A 20,760-nucleotide genomic window follows, 5' to 3' on the forward strand; every position below is an offset into this window, starting at 1 on the left:
CCTGCTCCGTTTTCCATTGCAGATAGTACCCAGAGATAGTACGTAGCTTGTTGTCATAGCGACGCCACACACAACTGCCGTGACGTAATGTTCAATGCGACACACACACCAGCGATCCACACAGCTGTCTCTTTTTTAAGTTAAAACGTTTGAACCTTCCTCAGAATGTAAAGACAGATAAGCGGTATGAAAACCTTCCAGCTGTGTTTTCCTCTGCCGTTGTTGCTGCAGCGGTCTGTGTGACGGCGGGAGCAGAGGGCTCTGTGAGCGGGCGGCCGGCCGGCCTCACGCGCTCCTCCCGCGGGTCACAGCAGGCTTCCCCCGCCGCCACAACTCCGAAAATATTCAAGCACATTTTTGTTCCGCCGTCACTTCTCGTAAAACTGTCAATATTCAACATCTACACAGCTGATTTCACCTTAAAACTTCTCAGAAGTGGATTTAGTGATGAAATTACATACAAAAACTGTAAAATATAAAACTTCCTGTTGCCTCTGTCTGGTGCAGCAATGATGATGCAGTGAATAGTGAATATTCTCAGCAGTCTGTCGTGTTTTCACGTTACATTTTAGTATCTCTCAGCTCGCTTGGAACCTCGACGGAGGTGATATGAAAAAAAGTACCTGGAAGCAGGTACAGGTACAACATTTCTACAATGGAAAACCAAACAAAGGCGAGTCGAGCCAAAGGACCTCCGCTCAGACTAGCTTGGTTTGAGGGCGTGACTGACCCCGCTAGCTGCTTGGCAAGCTTTATGACGCGTTTTCATTGTGACGTCACAAGTAAAGGAAGTGAAGGGCTGGACTACAAACGAGCTGTTTTCAGTTCAGAGCAGAGCTTTCTGTGGGAGATGGGAACTCCCTTTGGGCTTTTTCACTTTGCAAACCTGTTACATGCACAAAATGATATAGGTCAATAAAGGAGAGGGAAAAAGCCAAAAAGCAGAATACCACCTCTTTAAAAGAAATCCCTGTGAGCCAAAACCTCAGGTTTCCTCCTGTTTTCAACAGCTTTTTCTACCAAGGCCTCCGTTCTACGACACACGGAGCCAGACGGAGCCGCTGGTCCATATATGCTCATTTGCTCCCACAGCAACGCTCAGTCTGTCTGTTCCGCCCAGCAACAGCCTGGTAACATACTTCAGGTCTTGGCCAATCAGACGACAGTGGGCTTTGAGAGGGGGGGCTTTAAAGAGACAGGAGCATCTACAGCTTGTTTCAGACAGAGGCTGAAATGAAGGCCTGCATGAAGAGCCAGTATAAGACAGAAAATGATTTTTTTGAACTTTGAATCATGCAAATCTGCCGTACCGGAGTCACAGAACTACAATATAGGACTGGAAAAGCAGTTTAATAGGTCTCCTTTAAAGCGTACCAACACGTTCTCAATCCCAAGACGTCACATATGGACGCCTGGTCAAGACCCGCTGGTGTCAGTTTGTAACGCCCTGTAGCACCCATTTTCAACACTAAAGGTAGGTGTAGGGTCTTTCACAGAAAAGTCTGAGCAAGGAGGAGGTCGGGTGGACAGAAACTAGACTTTCAGTCAGGAGACTGGTGTTCGTTTCTCGTGTGAAACAAAAAGTCAACATCGAATGTTTTTATTTAAGTCACGTAAGTAACATGTTATTTTAACTCAAACCATGATCTTTTTCTAAACCTAACCAAATTGCGATGTTTCACAACTGCTAGTTTTATTTTGAAAGTTTACCAGGGCGTAAGAAAGTGACTCCAAGGGGTGTTCACCAAGCGTCCATATGTGACGAGTTGGGATGAGAACAGGTTGGAATTTTAAATATTCTAAATTCAGAACAATATCTGGATCTTCTTGTAGAGGATCACTGTGTGTAATTTGGTTGTCAAGGTTGTTAAATTCCAGAAACATTCAGCAAACGTTGTTTTAGTCGCATGTGATACCTGCTGCCCCAAACACGGATTCATGAAAACAGTCCCCGAACAAATGTTTGTTTCCGGCTGCTTCTAACATGAAGCCGAAGGGTCTAATTAGTCTAATCTCTAATTCACTAAAGGTTTGTAAAGGGATGTTCATGATGTCGACAGTTTAAATGTGACTGACAGAAAACGTTGGTGGGTCTTTGAATGTTTGCACTCGATGACCCTGAAAGTGAAAACATCCTGCTGGCAGCTCCTTCAGAGTAAAAGCCCTCTGTTTCACTTTTATTGTGAAGGACTGTACTTAGATGCAATTTTGAGATACTTGTACTTTAGTATTTCTTTTTCTGCTACTCTCTACTTCACTCCAGCACATCTCAGAGGGACATTTTGTACTTTTTACTTTACTACATTTATTTTACAGCCATAGTTACTTTGATTCAGATTAACAGAAAAAAACAAATAAAATATGACCTATAAATCTTGATGAAACCGCCCGGCTGAATGTAAAGTATTATAGAATATATATATTTATAAGTAATTAAAAGTAGCGCCACATTAAAGTGATGAACACATGAACACATCAATAGTTTTAATCCAGCAATATAATAAATGTTATTCATAATGAGTACTTTTACTTCAGGTACTTACTCAATATATTTTGTTGCTCAAACTTTTGTACTTTTACTTGTAACAGAGTATTTCTACACTGTAATATTACTACACATTGACCTCAATAGTTTAATGAGTTTCAGATTCAGGACTGTTCCTTGATGGATTGATGGACCTCCGGTGTTTAATTCTTCAGGATTCCAGTTATTTATTGAGAATGACGAGTAAACAAGTTTATGTCAATAATTAGATATATTAGATATATTTGTGGTATATATCTGCTGAATCTTTCTATTTTATATGGAGTGTGAAGTGTGCCACCATGCAGAATAATTAATAGCTTTTTTACGGTATTTAATTATAAACAACAAACAACAAGCTATTACTAATTGATTACATTTAAGTTTAAATTAAGCATTAACAATTAATAACTTTTTTCTATTCTGTCTTTATATGATGAATGAAAATTTTTTATTTATTAAAAATGTAACGAAGATATTTTAGTTTTTCTAATCACTTAATGATTCCATTTTAAAAATCATAAATATTTAATCTATAATTCTAGATACATTAATACAATTATTAGCTGATCATTATTTCTGGCCCATTTCAGAACAATTATTATATTATTATATTATATTTATTGATTAGTGTGTTCACCGTGTTAATGTTGCAGCTGGTGGAGCTACTTCTAATTAATACAGAGCTTGTAGTTTAATCTACATTAATTCATATTTTATTGATTGATAGTCGACTAACGGCTCTACATCTTAACACAGCTGAGCTCTTTCCTCAATTTACCATGAATTGATTATGTAAATTACAGATATATCTGTGGTGTTTGATTCTTAAAGCAGATCAATTATCCAATTATGTACCCTTTTTTTTGTCCATCCTGTGATGGTGAAATATACGGAAGATATAATGTGCTAAAATAAAATACAAATTGTTACATGTATAACTTTATTATATGCACGTTCAGGGTCTTGATTCCACATTCTGGACAATAAAGTTTCTGACCTAAACACGGTAAATTTCCTATTTAGACTTTTGTCTTTAATATATGTAGTGACTTGTTTTCCTTGTCATGTAAAAATCCAATCAGAACACAGGGGGAAAAAAAAACATTGAATTGCATTTCTGTCAGTCTTCCTCTTTGAATAATCTTTATTGATATGCAGATGTTTATCGTAAATGCCAAAATGAGAAACAATCCAGTCACAGCTTGCACTGCTGTTTTGATTTGAAGACAAAAATCAAAATATGTATCCTTTTACCACGTTATATTTAATTATGGCACAGTAAATGTGAAATCGTGTAGTGTATTTTAAGCTGCTTTAAACTGCCCCGACAAACGCCGACCGACTCCAACCAATACCAACTGTTGGATCAGTCGGTGTTTGTCGGATGGCCTCTTTAGAGTTTGACACGTCTAGTCGGGTGGAGTCATAGAAAGTCGGACCAATGTGCGCCGTTTTCCAACAAACCCCAACATTCTGAGAGCGTTTCCTAGACAACTACTCGCATGCAGAACATCAGTGCGCACGACTTTCTTTGATGTCAATGTAGGTTAGCAAGGTGTCCATTACTTGCTCCTCTCTCGGTCATTGACAACGGACCCGTCTGTGAACAGCCTCTCCTCTTCGTGCATCACGCGCTGGAGGAAGCGACAGGTGTCGGGCCGAAAAGTGATGTGAAATAAAAAACTGTACTGTAACGCCCGGTATCTCTACATCTGCAGCTGCTTTTATCTGGATCAAACAGTCATAACGTTCAAATAAGCATCACTTTATGTCTTTGTGAAACGTTACTGGTAACGGAATAATCACAGTTGAAGTGTTTGCAGTTTATTAGGCCAGACAAGACGTTATAAGCAAGAAAATTAGCCTGTTGCTGCCAATGCATTTTGTGTTTGGTGGCCGATGTTAAATGATCTTGTTTATATTTGGAAAACAGACTGTAGTCTTTATTTAACATGATTCACGGCCGGGTTAGGCTGTAAATAAAATAAAGGTAGTATCCATATGACATTACTTTTGCTTGCTCGGTGCCAACCAATCCACCTTTTTACCAGTTGTAATGTAGTTTGTAGTATTGCACTTGCCAAAAAGAAAAAAAGCTTAATGAGTCCTTATTACCAGTTGCAATACATTTAAATGGCCAATACAGCCCATTGTGACTAAAAGGTTCTCAACACGACTTGATTTTAGTCGTGAGCGTTATATTTGAGTTATGGCTGATTATAGCTCACCCAGTCCTTTCAACATGTTGTTATACCTTTAAAGGACCAACCAGTAACAAGTAGTTTTCCACTTGCCAAAAAGTGAATACAGCCTCGACTCTGTGACTTAAATAAGAACAAATAGGCAACAAAAGTCTGTTTGGACAGTTTTCTGAACTCTTTAAAGATTCAAACCAACTCCTGCCAACTTTACAATGTTGGTGTTAGTTGGGCGCTGTCTGAGCAGTGCGTGCAAGCAGCTTGACTTGTCTTATTATTCTGCCATTTTAAATCTTCCATAGAATGTGTATGTATTTGAGTTTTTTCTACTAAATCTATAACTGGACATTCAGGTGAAACGGTATAATCAGACGGAGAGCAGGAGCTGCTTTCCTGTCAGATTTACACTCAGTGACCACTTTATTAGGAACACCTGTACAACTTCTTCCAATCCAATCCCACAGCTCTGCAAAGAAACCTGTCGTTTAATGTTTTTACAGTGTCAGACAGATTTAGATTTAACATTTGCTATTGAGGGTGGAGTAAAAAAAAAAGAAAGAAAAGAAAACAATAAAGCAATATGTATTATTAAAATCCAGAGATTGAACTTTCTATCCGCTAAATGGTTAGTGTAAAATGTCAACAACATAGAAATCAGTTATTATAATGTGCATAAGTGTGCATGGGATATTTTGGTGAGGTGGCGATCCTTAAACCAGAACCAGGAGCTACAGGTCACATCACACTGGGTTTTAGGACTGATTTTAAGATCTTATCGATTACTTCTAAAGCTGTCCACGATCTGTCTCAGATTATATTTTCAACCTTTAAATTGCGAGTGAACCTTTGGGTAGCCCGAGGAAATTAGGCCACGTTCCCCCTTCAGGCCTTAACGCTCAGATCTGATTTATTTTTTTTGACAGTTCACATTTAAATGTGGACCATTTGAGACTCCATTGTGAACTGACCATGGCCTGTAAGGACGCAAACGCGTTATTCTTTTTCCTGCCAGAGTTTCGACACCTCTGCCTCTGATTGGTTAGTACTCGTTGCCTCCGTTGGGTTAGGGTCTGTGAGGTATAGCCAATCAGAGGCAGAGTAGGGGGCAGGAACACTTTGTACTTGGCTTTATTTCCAGAATACTTCAGTAAAGTTAAAGATCTGCCATGTTATGAAGTTGTTAGTAATTGACTTTTTATGTACTTTGTTTAAAAACATAAGCAGAATGTTAGAAGCTCCTCAGAAACTAAACTTTAGAGGCTTCTTACTGGCAGAGCTGCTGCATCAGACTGCACAGGTGTACCTAAAAATCAACAAGTGGTGCACGCTTTGGGGTCGTTTTACAATCAGTAGCTTTTCTGAAGTTAAATAAATAAGGTCAAATTAAACTTTCTCAAAGCATTTTCATTTGTTATTTAACATTTCTTGTTGCAAGCTATTCAGAACACTTTTAACAAACGCTTTCAAAAAGTGGTGGACACGTCCTCAGCGTCCCCAGTTTAAGCCGACACGATTTTAACCTGTTGACGTTAAACTACGTTACATGTAGCTACTGTGCTGCCTGCCACTGCTCTCCATAAATGAACAATTTGCTTAGCTAACATCGATTAATAAGGGCAAAGTTATACAAACTGGCAACATTACTGTATCTAACAGGACAGTTATTATTGTAAGCTAGCTCGTTCGTCAGGAACGTGTTCAGCTGTTAGGCTCCGCAATGCAGCGGATTTAAATATATCCTGCCCTACCCTGCCTCTGATTTGCTGTCAGGTTTAGCCATAAGGAGTGACGATTGGTTAGGCAAAGCTCATACCCCCCCCCAATATTTTCTCATCGAATCTGCACAAATCACACAGGTGAGCCATTGTTGTTTTAAAACGGCAAATTTTGCCAAAACCTGATGAGTTTGCGTGCCTGGATAAAGTGGCTACTGAGTGTAAACTAAAGTACAAGTGTTGGTCGTGAACAGATTGAACACACTGAGCTCCACTGTTTTTTTTTCAGCTATTTATTTTCAGTACTCAGCAGTAAGGGTTATAGTATATGGACAAGTTTTTCTGTTAAGAAATGAATTATCAAAACATAGTTTATAAAAGTGTATAGTAAGCATTACATATATATGCATGGGAACAAAAGAGTTAGAACTTAAAAACAAAAAAGAAAGGGGGTTATAGTTGATCCAAACCAAATCTTTTTTCTTCTTCTCTCTAAAATCTACTCGAAATGCAGGAGGGGAAAGTGTCCACTCAGACAACCAAAGTCAAACATGGTGAGGAGGAAAATGCAAGAAATAAAAATAGAGAATGTACAGTTATTATTTCTGTGTTCTAGATCAAGATCACATCGACTCCTACAGCACTTGACGGTCACTGCACGGCTTTGACTTTTTGTCTTTTTTTTCTTTTTTAAAACTAGCACCAGTGCTCCTGAAAACGCTGACAAACTGTGTTTTTTCTTTTTAAACACACACAGAGAGGCTTCCAAATAGTCATAAAACGCAATTAAATATGAGGAGAAAACAAAAAACACCAATAAATACAAGAGGTTACCATAAAGGTGTAACATAAAAAAAAAGTTTCAAATGATGAGGACACTCCAAATAAAAGAGGAGAATCGCCGAGTCGTCCCTTTTCAATGTGAGTTCGGAGAGGGAGGGGAGGAGGGGTGGGTGGGCGTCAGTCAAACTCGGCGGAGAGATAAATATGGAAGAGAGGGATGATGGGAAGGCTCGACTGAGAAAGACCGTCACAAATATCACTTGGTAAAAGGCAAGAAAAACACTTTCCATCGTGCGGGTACAGTTCCTTACATCTTCACACAGAGTCTCAGTGGAGCCGAAAGTTCAGAGTCCATCATCTCCAGAGAACAGGGGGGATTGTGGGTAGAGGAGGGGGTGTTACATCAACACAGCTCTAAACTCACACATCCTAAAGACTAGCGCCGTCCATTACAAGTGTTAATAATATAAATAAATGCATTACTACAATGATCTGTCGTCTTTTTTCCTTCTTATAAAAGAGGTACTGTAGATAATACAGTCAGAATACGAGTACAATACAGGATCAAACTAAACAGAGTCGGCTCAATATACATCTTCCGTTACTCGGTGTGGTTTTTAGTTTTTAAACGTGGTTCCTTAATCTCAGCCACATTCAGCTGGTAGTTCAGTCGTACAGTGAACCTGTGAGACAGAGATCAGGGAGCTTCGCCGCATGTTGACACACAGATTCACAGACAGCAGGCGCGATCGGGTTTATGACGAATATCAGCTGATAGTAACGATCACATTCATTTCTGCACTGCAACGCGGCCCGCTCACTAAATATCCGTCCCTGTTCTTTTAAACAAACTCCATAAATCCTGTATCGTCCGTTAACCTGCTGATGGCGTTCATTCTGATTCTCGTGTGAAACTAAAGCAAAGACTTAAAGGTGGAGTAAGCGAGTCAAATCCAAAACACGAGTATCTCCTCAAGGCCCGCTAGCTCTCCGTTCTGTGCGGTGTCTGCACTCTGCGTCAAATCTACACCGAAGCCTACGCGTAGCGTCGTAGCCTGACCTGCACCTCGCCACAAAATTAACTACACGTCTCGGCGACACGGACCGCAACAACTGTAATTTGTCGGCTTGGTAGCTTTTTGCATTTCCCCTTCCCATGGGAAGCTCCCGGTGCTTTGAAGCTTATTGTACTAGCATTCAAACAAGCGGCTCGAACATGGAGGGTCAACTTTTTTGAGCGTCACAACCCCCGTGACTCATTTCACTGTCAGAGTTTGGTCCATAACATTTGGAAGCTCGATGAGCCGCACAATTATTATTTATTTTACCCCCATTCAAGTTAGCGGAGGGCTAAACCGGAAGATAGCCGACTCGGCCGGCAGAAGTCGACACAGTGGACGCTCTTACGCAACTGCCAACTAGTGTTTTGGCGGTGTACTAGAAGAACGACACGCACACCATCACAGATGTGTAAACGTGTGTAGCCTACGCGGTACGCTGCGGCGTAGACTCGACGCAGAATCGGGCTCTGGGTCACCTCACGCTCTGCGAGTCCCCGAGCATGTTTAACCCTCACAGTCCAGTTCATTTAACTAGTGTCCGTAGCTCCGTACTGCGCCCGGGCACGGTGCACTGAACTGGACCCTGGCCCGCCTAAGGAGGTGGGCTCGAGCGTGGTTAAGTTGGACTCCGGCACGGTATGCATCTAGTGTGATCGCTAACCGTGCCCGAGCACGGGACTCGACGTGAACTTCACGGTGCTTTGCGAGAGCGCGCGCTTTTTCCAGCAAGTCATATGTGCTCGGGGACGGTATAAGACAACTGAACCTTAGCTAACGACAGCTACATAACTCGCTGTGTAGTTGTTTGCTCTGTATCGTGGTGCTGGATTTCTCCAGAATTGCTTAACCTCACCTTTAAGGAGCAAAGCTCGTTCCCGGTCTGCGTGACAGAAGTTTAGCAAAATGATCCAAACTCAAGGTCCACGTACCACCTTTCCTACGACAGACGGCGATCGCAACACGCTAAGCTCGCCTGAAGCTTCAGGGTAATGAAAGACGAGACTGCTGCTGCTGAATCTGTGTGTGAACAAGGCGTCAGGAGGTGGTCTGTCTGGGAAGCTACAAGAATATAAAGCTCATCTTGGTGCTGCACAACACACACACACACACACACACACACAAAACACACACACATTTAAACCAGACCCTCAGAGACTGAAGCGTCCCGTCTTCAAGCCTAAAAACTCCCAGAAGTCATTGCTGTCTCCCGTCAAAGCATTTAGGTGCAAAAAAAGTAAAATGAAGCCAAAGCTGTCCGTCTTCACCAGCTGCACCTACACGTTGGTCACACATAAAAACAACTTTGTTTAATCCGACTCGGTCAGAATATGGTTTAAAAACACTGTGACAAAGGCCACAAGAAGATTTTAGCAAGACAAAACTCCCTATAAACATCATCAGAACAGGGGGAGGGGGGGTGGAAAACAGGGAACCAACTGCAACTCGGAACCAGCTTCCGGGATTGAAATGGACAAGATGGCTCCTTACTCAAGAACAAGCATCAGACTCCCTCACACCCTCACAGCAGCTCTGCCTGCCAATCAAGTCACTACCGCAGGACTCGTCGAGTCTTTACGAGCTGGGCTCAGTCACCGCAGCTGCGGAGGGCACCGGCGGTCCGGAACCAGAACGGTTCAAAAACCTAAACTTTACAGGGCAACATGCAGCAGGGGGGTAAGGCAGGTGTAGTGAAGTCCATGCAGTTTATAAAAAACTACATCATGTCTGTGTTCAGTCCATGTCTGCCTGCCCGTCAGTCAGTCTGTGTGGGACAGGTCTACAACCAGCGCCTTGTGGGAACGTCCGTGAAGGAAGCCTCAGCTCAGGTAAGGAAAGGTGTGCGAGCAACGAAGTGTGTGAGAACGTCCTCCATTTTTAGTCTGTGTGTGTGTGTGTGTGTGTGCGTGTGTGCGTGCAGCGTCCATTTTGCTTCCTCCCTCCTGCTCCGTGTGTATGTCGTGTCATGCAGGTCCTGGACTGAGTCTAAGCACCCTGTCCTTCACACACACTACAGCCACACATGGAAAATGAGGAAGAAGAGGGTGAGCAGGAGGAAGAGCTACGTTTTGGCACCTCCAGAAACCTTGGCATGTGACTGACCCCCCCCGCCCCCCTCCCTCATCCCTTAGCTTATATGAAGGGGCCGCCGGGCATACCCAGGAAGTTGGGCGCACCCATGGCCATGGGAGGGGGCGCCGTCGAGTTGCTCCAGTGCACCTTCATGTGGTGCCTCAGGTTGGACTTGGAGGAGAAGCGCTTGTCACACTGCTGGCAGGAGAACGGTTTCTCCTTGGTGTGGATGCGGCGGTGGCAGATGAGTTGGGTGGACACCCGGAACGACTTGCCGCAGTCGGGGCACTGGTAGCGTTTGGGCTCGGTGTGGATCCGTCTGTGGTTCTTGAGGGACATCAGGTTGGGGAACTCCTTCTGGCAGGAATTGCAGAAGTAGGTCCCGGTCTTGTGGCTGTTCTTGTGGTTGAGCAGGGAGCTGGCGTGGCGGTAAGACCTCCCACACTGGTCACAGACGTGGGACTTGATAACCTCAGTGCTGCCCCCACGGCTGCGGGCTTTGGTCATGCTGCTGGGGTCGAGTCCTTGCTCTTGCATCAAGGTGAGGTCTAGGCCTGACCCCCAGCCCAGCTCCTGGGAGCCCCCCGGTCGGGGCTGCTGGGGTCTGGGCTGGCGGGGCTGCGGCGCCTGGCCATGGGTGATCTCCATGTGGAGCCTGAAGCTGGCATGCGTAGGAAAGGCTCGTTGGCAGGACCTGCAGGTCAGTTCCCGTTGCTTCTGGTGGACGCGTCGGTGGTTGTAGAGCTGGGAGGAAACACGGAAGGCCTTGCCGCAGTCGTGGCAACGGTGGCGCCGTGTCTCAGAGTGGATACGGCGGTGGTTCTTCAGGGCAAGCAGGTTGGAGTAGGTCTTGAGGCACACGGCGCAGTGGTAGATGCCGACAGTGTGGGTGTTCTTGTGGTTGAGGAGGGAGCTGGCATGGCGGTAGGAGCGGCCACACTGATCACATCTGTGCAGAGGAAAACAAAGAAATACAAGGGGGGAGGAACCGGGTGATGGGAGGGGGGATAGAATAAAAGAAAAAGGGAGATTAGTAACGGAATATGGAAGCGTGCTTCCGTTGTTCTAGCCAAGTTGATCTCAGTTACTGGTGACCACTTTTCCTAAGAATGATTGAAATATTTTAACTACTCATCATCTAAATATGTTGCACATACAGGTATATGATCTGAAATCCGGCTTAAAGCTTTTAAAGAAGACTACTACAAAGTGGTGTACCATTTAAAGTTATGCTTTCTAGACAGGTAACAGGGGAGAGGACTGCTGGGTGGAAGAGGAATGGGAGAAACTATGGACCAACAACTGGGATTCATGTAGGGAACTGGGAGGTATCTGCCGCTCCCTGCACTGCACAAATGGACACGAGCTTCAAACAGCTTCTTTCATATCTGAAAACGATTTCAAGTCAAAGACCTTCTGTCAAAGCCTTCTTTTGGGTGATTACTGAATTCTGAATGTAGTGATGAGAAAGCCATCAAACACGCCCAAAGAACTTCCACCATGCCAGACTGTGCTGTAGGAAAGAATCCGTAAACTGTTAGGAATAATAACCTCTGGACATGTGCAGTGCAGCTAGCTCCAAATACTTCCTAGTCTTCCCTGTGATTTCAGTTTGCCAAGACATCATTATGCAAGAGCCCCATCACATAACTGCATGTTCTAGTCTAAAAACTGGCCAGTATCATGATCATGACTACCTGAAACAAACAAACAAATCAAAGACTACAATAAAAATCATAACAGCAAGGAACACACAACATCAATACTTTAAATTTTGCTAATATGCTACAATCAAAATACTTAAATCTGTGTCAAAGTTTGCTAAGAAAACAAAACATGAACACAATACATCTAAACATGAAATGTTTGACTGTAGGTAGCCTAAAAAGACTAAAGTGTGTGATATATGCTAACTGAAAGCAAACAGGGTTGACTTATCTGGTCTCTCCACTAATTCAATTTGTCCAAACTTCAGAAAAATCCGAATTCCGGCACGCGTATGGTCCCAAGGAAGCCGGATTGGAGATCATATACCTGTAATAGACATGTAGAGACCTAAATTTATCTTCACTATTTTTTTTCAACTTCGAAGAATCACAAACAACTGACGAGAACTCACGTGTACCGACACTCTTCGCCCTCTCCCGGGGGTGCAGCGGCCTTCCTCCTGACTTCCATGCCTACCTGGTTGTCCCCGCAGCGGTGCCTGGCCAGACCGGATCTCCCCTGGAAACTCTTCCCACAGGTGGGGCAGCCGAAGGGGGTAGCACCCTCCTCGTGGACCTTCTGGTGGTTGCGAAGGAACCTGGCCAGCCGGAAGGCTTTCCCACATGTGTGGCAGATGTGCTTCTTCCGCTGCGTGTGAATGCGCATGTGGTTTCGTAGCGCCATGTAATTGGTGTAGGGCTTGTCGCAGAAGTTGCACCGGAAGTTGCCCGTCTTGTGGGTGTGCTTGTGGTTCAGCAAGGAGCTCGCGTGTTTGTAGGCGCAGCTGCACAGGTCACAGGCGTAGGGTCTCTCGTCCGAGTCCAGGTCCACGGAGCTTCTCTCCATGCTGATGTTGGTGGAGCTGTTGGTGGAGGAGGACGAAGGCAGGTGCTGGGCTGGGCAGTCGTGGGCTGCGAGCTCATCAGCTGTGGCAAAGCCTTCACAGCAGCCATCACACTCAAAATCCATCTGGGCACCGGGGCCCTGCGGGCCTTTGCACAGGCCAGCTGTAGTGTGGGTAGCTAGCTGCCTCTGGGTGCGGAAGCCCTTACCGCACTCTTGGCAGTTGTGCTTTTTCTGGGCAAAATGGAGGCGCAGGTGGTTTTTCATTGCCAGCCTGTTGGGGTATGTGGAGTTGCAAACGTTGCAGTGGTACTCCCCAATTTTGTGAAGGTTTTTGTGATTAGCCAGGCTGCCTGCATGGCGGTATGTCTTTCCACATTCTTCACATGAAAAAGGCCGCCGTCCAGTTTCAGCTGGGTCAAACTTCTGGGGCCTGGACGTTCCAGCTGAAGAGTAGGGCTTTTTGAATGCTTGGTGGCTGTATTTCACGCCCATTACCTGGCCCTTTGACGACTCCCCTCTCATAGTCTGCATTTGAGATGGGCCGGGCTGCTGGAAGCGGGAACCGTTGGGGCCGGTCCGAACAAGACCTTTGGCCCGGTGCTCCTCGTGGAGACGGAGGTGGTTGATCAGCTGCTTTTGGATCTTGAAAGCCTTGCCGCATTCCTCACACTTGTGCCTGCGGCAGAAATGGGCAGAGATGAAGAAAAACAATAGAATCTCAGTAAATACACAAAATCAATAAACCAATCTCAAGGCAGGTGTGGTATTAAACATGGGCCTTTGATGAGGCTGTTATTTTATGCATTATGGGCCAGACGTCAAACTCCGAATAAGGTTGGCAGTCCCAGTACAATGTTATTATGTTGAAGTGCAACATATTTGGCAGAAAATTGATCGAAAATTGATTGTTTACCCTGGCAAACATTCTGCAGAAATAATACTAAAGCTTGTGAGCCTCCACATCAGGCTCAGAAATAACAAATCAACTATAAGAACAATGGAATGTTGATTTTGACGAAAAGTAGACTTATTTCACTGAACATAAATATAACCAAAACATGTATGTCTGACATTTCATCATAAATGACATTTCATATCAATATAAAGTTTACCACCCGAGCTAAATGGAAACTGGTGCAGCAGTTGTGTTTTGTAACGGTAGCAAATGTTTATCAAAATGTTTGGTGTCAGCCCTTTGAATTTAAAGTAACACATTTTTATCCTTAGACCAAACTTGAGTCAGAATTATTTTTTAATGTGTGTAAAATGTAGGATTATTTTCTACATCTTTACATCTGCCCAAATAAAAGAAAAAAAGAACTAAAGAAAAATGGACAGAATCTGGGACCTACCTCTTTAGATCAAAGTGGGTCCTTTGGTGATTCTTGAGAGCCAGTAGATTGTAGTAGCGTTTCTGGCACACCAAGCAGCGGAAAACACCAGTCTTGTGGGACTTCTTGTGGTTAAGGAGTGAGCAGGGGTGTCTGTATCCACGTCCACATTGGTCACACTTGTGGGGCTTGTCACTTTGGTCAACCATAGGCCTACGTCCATCGCCACCAACATCACGGCTTCCTCCAGCAACCCCGCCGCCGACGCCATCGCCTCCAGACATCCCTTTGGCTCCGTTCATGCCCTGTTTGCTCAGTGAGCTGGCCCGATTTTTTCCAGGGCACAGGTGAGTTATCAGGTGGTGGCGGTCAGCAAAAAACATGCCACAGTCAACACAAATGTGGTTGCGTCCATCCATCTTGTCATTGCCATTAGCTGAGCTGCTTCCAATAGCCTGTTGCTGGCTGTCCGGCCTTTGGGGGCCATGGACTAACTGGTGATTCAAGAGGTCCTGCTTCCTGGCGAAGCTCTGACCACAGGTGGAGCAGATCATCCTCCACTCCTGCTCTAGGTTGGAAGGTCCTGCCCCTGTTGGGTTATTGGCATGGCTACGCAGGTGGCTCCTGAGGGCTCTGAGGCTAGCGTAGTGGTTGCCACACACCGAGCACTGATAGACTTCTCCATCATCATCGTCATCTTTATCATTGCTCCCCATTCTCTTGCCTCCACTCTGGGAGTATTGCCGTTGGCTGCTGCCTTCTTTCAGGCTGCTGGAACTCCCAGCAGGCAAGGCAGTTCCACCACTGGAGCCGTGGTAGTTCATGTTCCCCATAAAACCGTTAGACATGTTGCTCTGCTGCGGCTGCTGGCCACGGCGGGGACACATGTGCGACTTGATGCCAGACACGTCTCCATACATCTCACCGCAGTCGGCACACACATGTCTATCGGCCTGACGGTGAGCAGAGTTGCTCTGGGAAAGTGAGCTGCCATCAAAGCGATCGTGGAACTCAAGAGAGTCCAACCCACTGCTGTGGCCACCATCTGGCACAAAGTGGGCAGCATCACCAAGGTTTCCTGGCAAAGAGATTGGAGTGGTGGCACCGCTGCCTTCCTGGACATAGCTCTGCTGGGAGTCCAGAGTTAGCGGCTCTGGAGATAGCCAGTCATTGCTGTCGTTACCAATAGGCTGGTTTGAGGGACGCCCCTTGTGACTTCGTAGGTGGCTATGTAGTGCTGCCAAGTGAGGGTACTGCTTACAGCAGATAGTGCACTGGTAGTGGCCTGTCTGATGGCAGCGTTTGTGGTTGACCAGGCTTCCTGCATGCCGGTAGCTCTTGCCACACTCCCCACACTTAAAGCGGCGCTCACCATCATCTGGAGAATTGGCCTGAGGCACACGGCCTCCAGAGGGAGAAGACACAGAGCCCTGTGATCCAGAGCTTAGTGTGTCGGAGTTGAGGATGGAGCTGTCCTGGCCATGGGAGCCAGGGTGGGGGTCATGAGTCAGATAGTGGACTTTCAAGGTGTCCAGATCTGGGTGTCCTGCTCCACAGTATGCACATGTATAGATGGGATTGTTGACTGGAGGACCCATTATGGGGTCATAGGGACCTCTTTTGTCACTGGGCAAAGGTGGGAGAGGCAGAGGGTCCCCCAGGGCAGGGGTGTAAGCTGGGGATCGAACCGCACTCAGATTGTGCGGCATGATGCCTGGGAAACTGCGTGGGAGTCCGAGGGAAGGCGAAGCCGAGTTGTGAAGCAGGATGTGCTCCTGAAAGTCTGTTTTATTCGGCAGCGCTACCTGGCACAGGTGGCAGAAACAGGAAGCAGTGTCGTCGCCCTGGGATGACTGGGTGCCACTGCTGCGCTCCGAGTCGTGGAGGCTGCTGCTGCTACTGCTGCTGCTCACCATGGATGCCCCGGGGGTCTTGAACTTCGAGTGAGTTCTCTCGTGGCTGTTTAGGGCAGCCAGGTTGCTAAATTGTTTAAAACACACAGAGCACTTGAAAGTTCCTTGCTGGTGACACTTCTTGTGGTTCACCAAGCTACCGTGGTGCCGGTAGGTTCTGTCACACTGATCACACTTGAATGGTCTGTCCCAAGCGTCGTCGGACTCAGGGGAGCCTTTTTTTCCGTGGTCGTCTGTCTCGTGGCCTTGTAGGACACTATGTCCCATACCACTATTGTTCAAATGTGAGCGCCCAAACCCGTCTGAGAGGTCTTGGGCGAGGCCGTAGTCCCTCTCGTCGTGGCCTGCTTCTTCAGGTACTTCTTCGCTTTCTTCTTCTGTGTGCGCACTACTGGGGGACAGTGTATGGATACGTAAGTGGTTCTTCAAAGCTACTGCGTTGGGGAGGGTCCGGGTACAAACAGGACACTGGAATGAACCCACTTCGTGAGATTTTTTATGATTAGCTAGGCTAGCTGCGTGCTTGTAAATTCGGCCACACTGTTCACACTCAAAACGTCCGGTCTCTTCTTGCTGATAATGTGCTTTCATATGCTCTAGAAGACTTGGAGTACTCGGGCAAACCATATCACACTCTTTACAGGGGAAACCCTTGGCACGACTCATATCATGCATTGCCATAGTACTCTAAAGCAAATCGGTTGGCGGGAATCACGGTTCACAACAAAGCAATGAACAGTGACGTTAGGGAAGTGGAGGAGGAAACAGTAGGCCTTAGCTCTTCAGCTGGGGGTGGCGGTGGCGGCCATTTTCTCCCCAATAGCCGTCAGTGTAGTTCCAGCCAATCTGGGCCCACCTGGGAGGTGGCGGGCCTGCGGGGGTCACACCAGCCAATGAGGTATCACTGTGGAGGACAAGAAAAAGAAACAAGAGGGTTACTTAAAGAGCAAATTCAAAGCCCTGTTTTAGCTTCAGCGCGCCACTTAAATAAAATCGCACAGAGTTAAACAGTATTTGTTTTTGTTTTTTTATCGGAACACAATCTCATGATTCATAGTAAGTATGAAACAAGTATGAAAGATTATACAACAACAATTCTGATAACTGAATGGGATTTCTGCTTGAAAGACTAATAATTCTCGGATTCCAGCTTCTAAAATGTGAGTCTTCTCTTTGTATTTCTGACTGTTGGCTAGAATAAACAAGCAATTTGAAGATGTGGCCTCTGACTCTGGGATGTTGTGATGGCCATTTGTCATTTATAAACTATTATCTGGATAATAAAAAAAAAAGAAAGAAAGAAAACAAATTAATAGATGGAAGCAATCATTAATTGTAGCCATAATCAGATCCTATTTTAATGTGTGAATGATGTCACGGTTATTTCATATATTTTAAATGTATCCTGATCTGAAACACTTGTCTTCATGTTAAGTAAGAGTACACTGTTATCAAATGTTTTAATTCTCTAATACTGACATATTTCAAATTAAGGGCTGTCCGATAATCGTTATTTCTTTCGAGTTTAAAAGCAGATTTTAAAAGCAGATTTTTGTTCCCGAGTGAAAGTTGAGGAAACCTGATGGTTAACTGTGGTTTAAACTCTTCTTTATGGTCACTTGATGCCAAACAGTGAATCACTTTGCAAATCTGAGGCAGAACATTCAAAACAATTATGATCAAATCTTTGTCAACAAATATGCACGAGTAAAATGAAGTAAAGGCTTTTTTCTCTCCTTTTTCCTCAACAAAATAAACATCTTATTTAAAAAAATTAAGTCCTAATTAGTGTATGATTCAAGTAAATAAAATCAAACATTTATTGAATATTTGTTATATTGTTATTGAAAACAATTTTAATTTATTCTTATTGTTTTATTTTCCAGCCCTATTCAAATTGCAGTTAAACATTTCACCGCATTATTTATTATGAGGCAGTAAATGTCCTTAGCTTCACACCTGTCTGCAGCTTGCAGGACACACCTTTGTTGATTGTGTAAAGAGGACGGGGGTCACTGTGAATCCTCAAGGATCCCAAGGATCACCAAACCCTCGTCCTCCATCAACAGTCAACTACACCACCATAGTACTGGTAACTAACTAACTATTGGTAGCAGCACAAAGACTTGTGGACGACACATAAGGATGACATTTTTGGGTGCACCCCAAATTACACAACTTCTGGGAGAAAGTGAGGGTTAAAATAAATAATCTTAATTAGTAAATCACGTGTTTCAACAAATCCTTTGAATAATTAAACTTCATTCTGTGCAGACATGTCTGGTAAAAAGGCTGGTACTGAGTGTCCATAAAATGATCATTATTAACCGGTCTTAAACACAATCTGACATGATTAGTCCAACAATCACTTAATTATTCAATAGAAAATTAATAAAAAGAATTTCAGTCACTTTTCAAACAAATATGCCAAATATTCTCTTGTTGCCACTTCTCTGAAGAAAGGATCTGCTCCTTTCTTTAGTCATTTATGGTAAACAGAATATCTTTGACCACCTTTGGGCCTTTCACAGCTTTCTGAAATGTCAACAAAACAAATGATTGATCAGGATAATAATCCGCAGAGTGATTAATGACAGTAATAACACAGCCTAAAACCAGCACCATTACCAGACATCTAGCTTCAGGTGTCAGTACCCAGAATGCACTGAGGTTTGATAAGCTGTTTATTTATTCTTTACTCTGTATTTCAGTGAGACATAGATCCTGTATATCTGTTAAATAAAAAAAGCTTCTTTGTTTCTCAAAGTTAAAACATGCTTTGTTTAGGAGTCAGAACTGAACGAATCGTCTTCACAGTTTAAACGATTTCCAGCCCCGGCGAGTATTTGAACAAGTGAGGTCTAATATTGACACATGCCTGTTTGTTCCTGACATCACGTGACGCTCTGACGGACGCCGCTGCAGCTGAGGGTCAGAACAGACAGACCGCTTCTCATACGTGACCTTCCTGTGCAAAGGTTTTAGGGCGTGGAGAAAACGCTGTCAAGAAAGATTGCTTTCAAAAACAGACATGTTCATAGATTCTACTTATAAATCATCAAAAAGCAGTGAGTGAACTCAATCAAATTAATATTTGGCGTGACCGCCGCTTCAACATGTCTACTTTTGAAAAGCATTTTTCAAAAAGCAGTTTTCCCCACACCTGCCTAAAACTCTTTGATGGACAGAAAATCATTTGTCATTTGTTAAAGCATAAATATGGAAGATTTGCAGCTTTTCCTTGTTTTAATCAGCGTAAACTGATCATGTGACCTCATGTCAGATCTATTTCTTGCTTTTGTTTGAGAGCTTTTTTGCTCATGTCATGTTTGTGCTCCTGGAGACCAAAAAAACATGGCACTACTTGATCATCTTGTTTTTCTCTATTTTTGTAATTTTCTAATTTAAAGAACTGATTTTGATGTGATGGCACGTTTCAGAAAACGATGCATGACTTGTGTTGCAGCTGTAAAACCAGCTTTGCGTCGATGCCTTGTTTGATCCATAAAACCATATACAGCGGACTGTTTCTCACGGACGATTATTACTGTCGCACAACGCCCTGACGCTGTGGACAAGTGAAGGCGACATGATCTGATGGCTGGGGAGGAAGAAGAGACAAAGACAGAAAGCGTCCAAAGTCTGGGATCATTTCAAGCCAACAGAAATCAGCAGCTCTGCACAGTGAGTCTGCTGTAAACCAGAACCACGGCTTCAGCATCTGAGCAGGTAGACCCGGTCCACGCATCCAGTCCACGGAGCGGACCCTAAACGCGCTAACGTTAGCATTTAAATCATGACTGCTAGATGAGATGAAGGCCAGCAAAGGTAAGGCACAGGTCTTTGTTTGTTGCTGGTTGGTCTGTGAGTTTGGGTCTGAACGTTACTGTGATGATCCGGTACAGGAGGCGCCAAGCAAAAGGATTTCTCATCCGATGAATCGATGGAATAATCGGTTTAATAGCCGATCATTAAAATAATCAATGGCTGCAGACCTGAACACCTGCTTACGCAGCATCATCCAAATTATCTGCAGCGTCACACAGAGAGGAGCTACAGGAAGCCGTGTTAGATTCTTGTTCAGCTCACGTTTATTTACAGCTCCGGTTTAATCACTTCAGACACGCAGACTAACTGCAGACAGGCGGCTCGCAGATATATTTAGAATACACCAGAAAGTGTAACGGTTCATTAGCGCTCCTCCACTGATAAACACGGCATTAGCTTTGTGGCTCATTTAGCAACGGGCAGTGTTAGCTGCTGTAACGTTATGTGATTTTAGAGAATATTTAGAAGTGATGAACTAGAGACAAATGTGGACCGTTCGCTAGAACTGCCACACTGTTTGAAATAAATATACAATCACGTCTGTCAGCAGCTTCCGACACCCAACTACTGTAACATTAACCTGCGGTGAGCCGAGAGGAAGCCGGGGGAGGGCAGCGAAAACGGGAGGGTTAGCAAGTCATGAATGTTTTCAGGAGAAGTGACTGGGTCTGTTTTTATTATAGTTATTTAAGTCATGTAATTAACATGACAAAAGACCGACTCATTGTTTTCTTCTGTGGTTTTTGTGGTGAGGCAGTGTTGTTAACAGGAGCTGCAGCTG

The 20,760-nt window shown here is 44.4% G+C and overlaps 1 protein-coding gene across 1 annotated transcript in view; it reads right to left on the reverse strand.

Moving 5' to 3' along the window:
• si:dkey-89b17.4 (zinc finger protein 850) overlaps positions 1–17,050 on the reverse strand; it is a 38,904-nt gene extending 21,854 nt beyond the window's left edge. Inside the window, exons 1-3 of the mRNA XM_046038494.1 lie at positions 14,260–17,050; positions 12,474–13,583; positions 10,441–11,303 (exon numbers count right to left, since the gene is read on the reverse strand). Coding sequence (XP_045894450.1) covers positions 10,441–11,303; positions 12,474–13,583; positions 14,260–16,832 — 4,546 coding nt within the window. The 5' untranslated portion in view covers positions 16,833–17,050. The remainder of the gene's footprint in view (positions 1–10,440; positions 11,304–12,473; positions 13,584–14,259) is intronic.
• Between the last annotated feature and the right edge of the window lie 3,710 nt (positions 17,051–20,760).

Source organism: Micropterus dolomieu, linkage group LG02, assembly GCF_021292245.1.
Source record: "Micropterus dolomieu isolate WLL.071019.BEF.003 ecotype Adirondacks linkage group LG02, ASM2129224v1, whole genome shotgun sequence".
NCBI lineage: Eukaryota > Metazoa > Chordata > Actinopteri > Centrarchiformes > Centrarchidae > Micropterus > Micropterus dolomieu.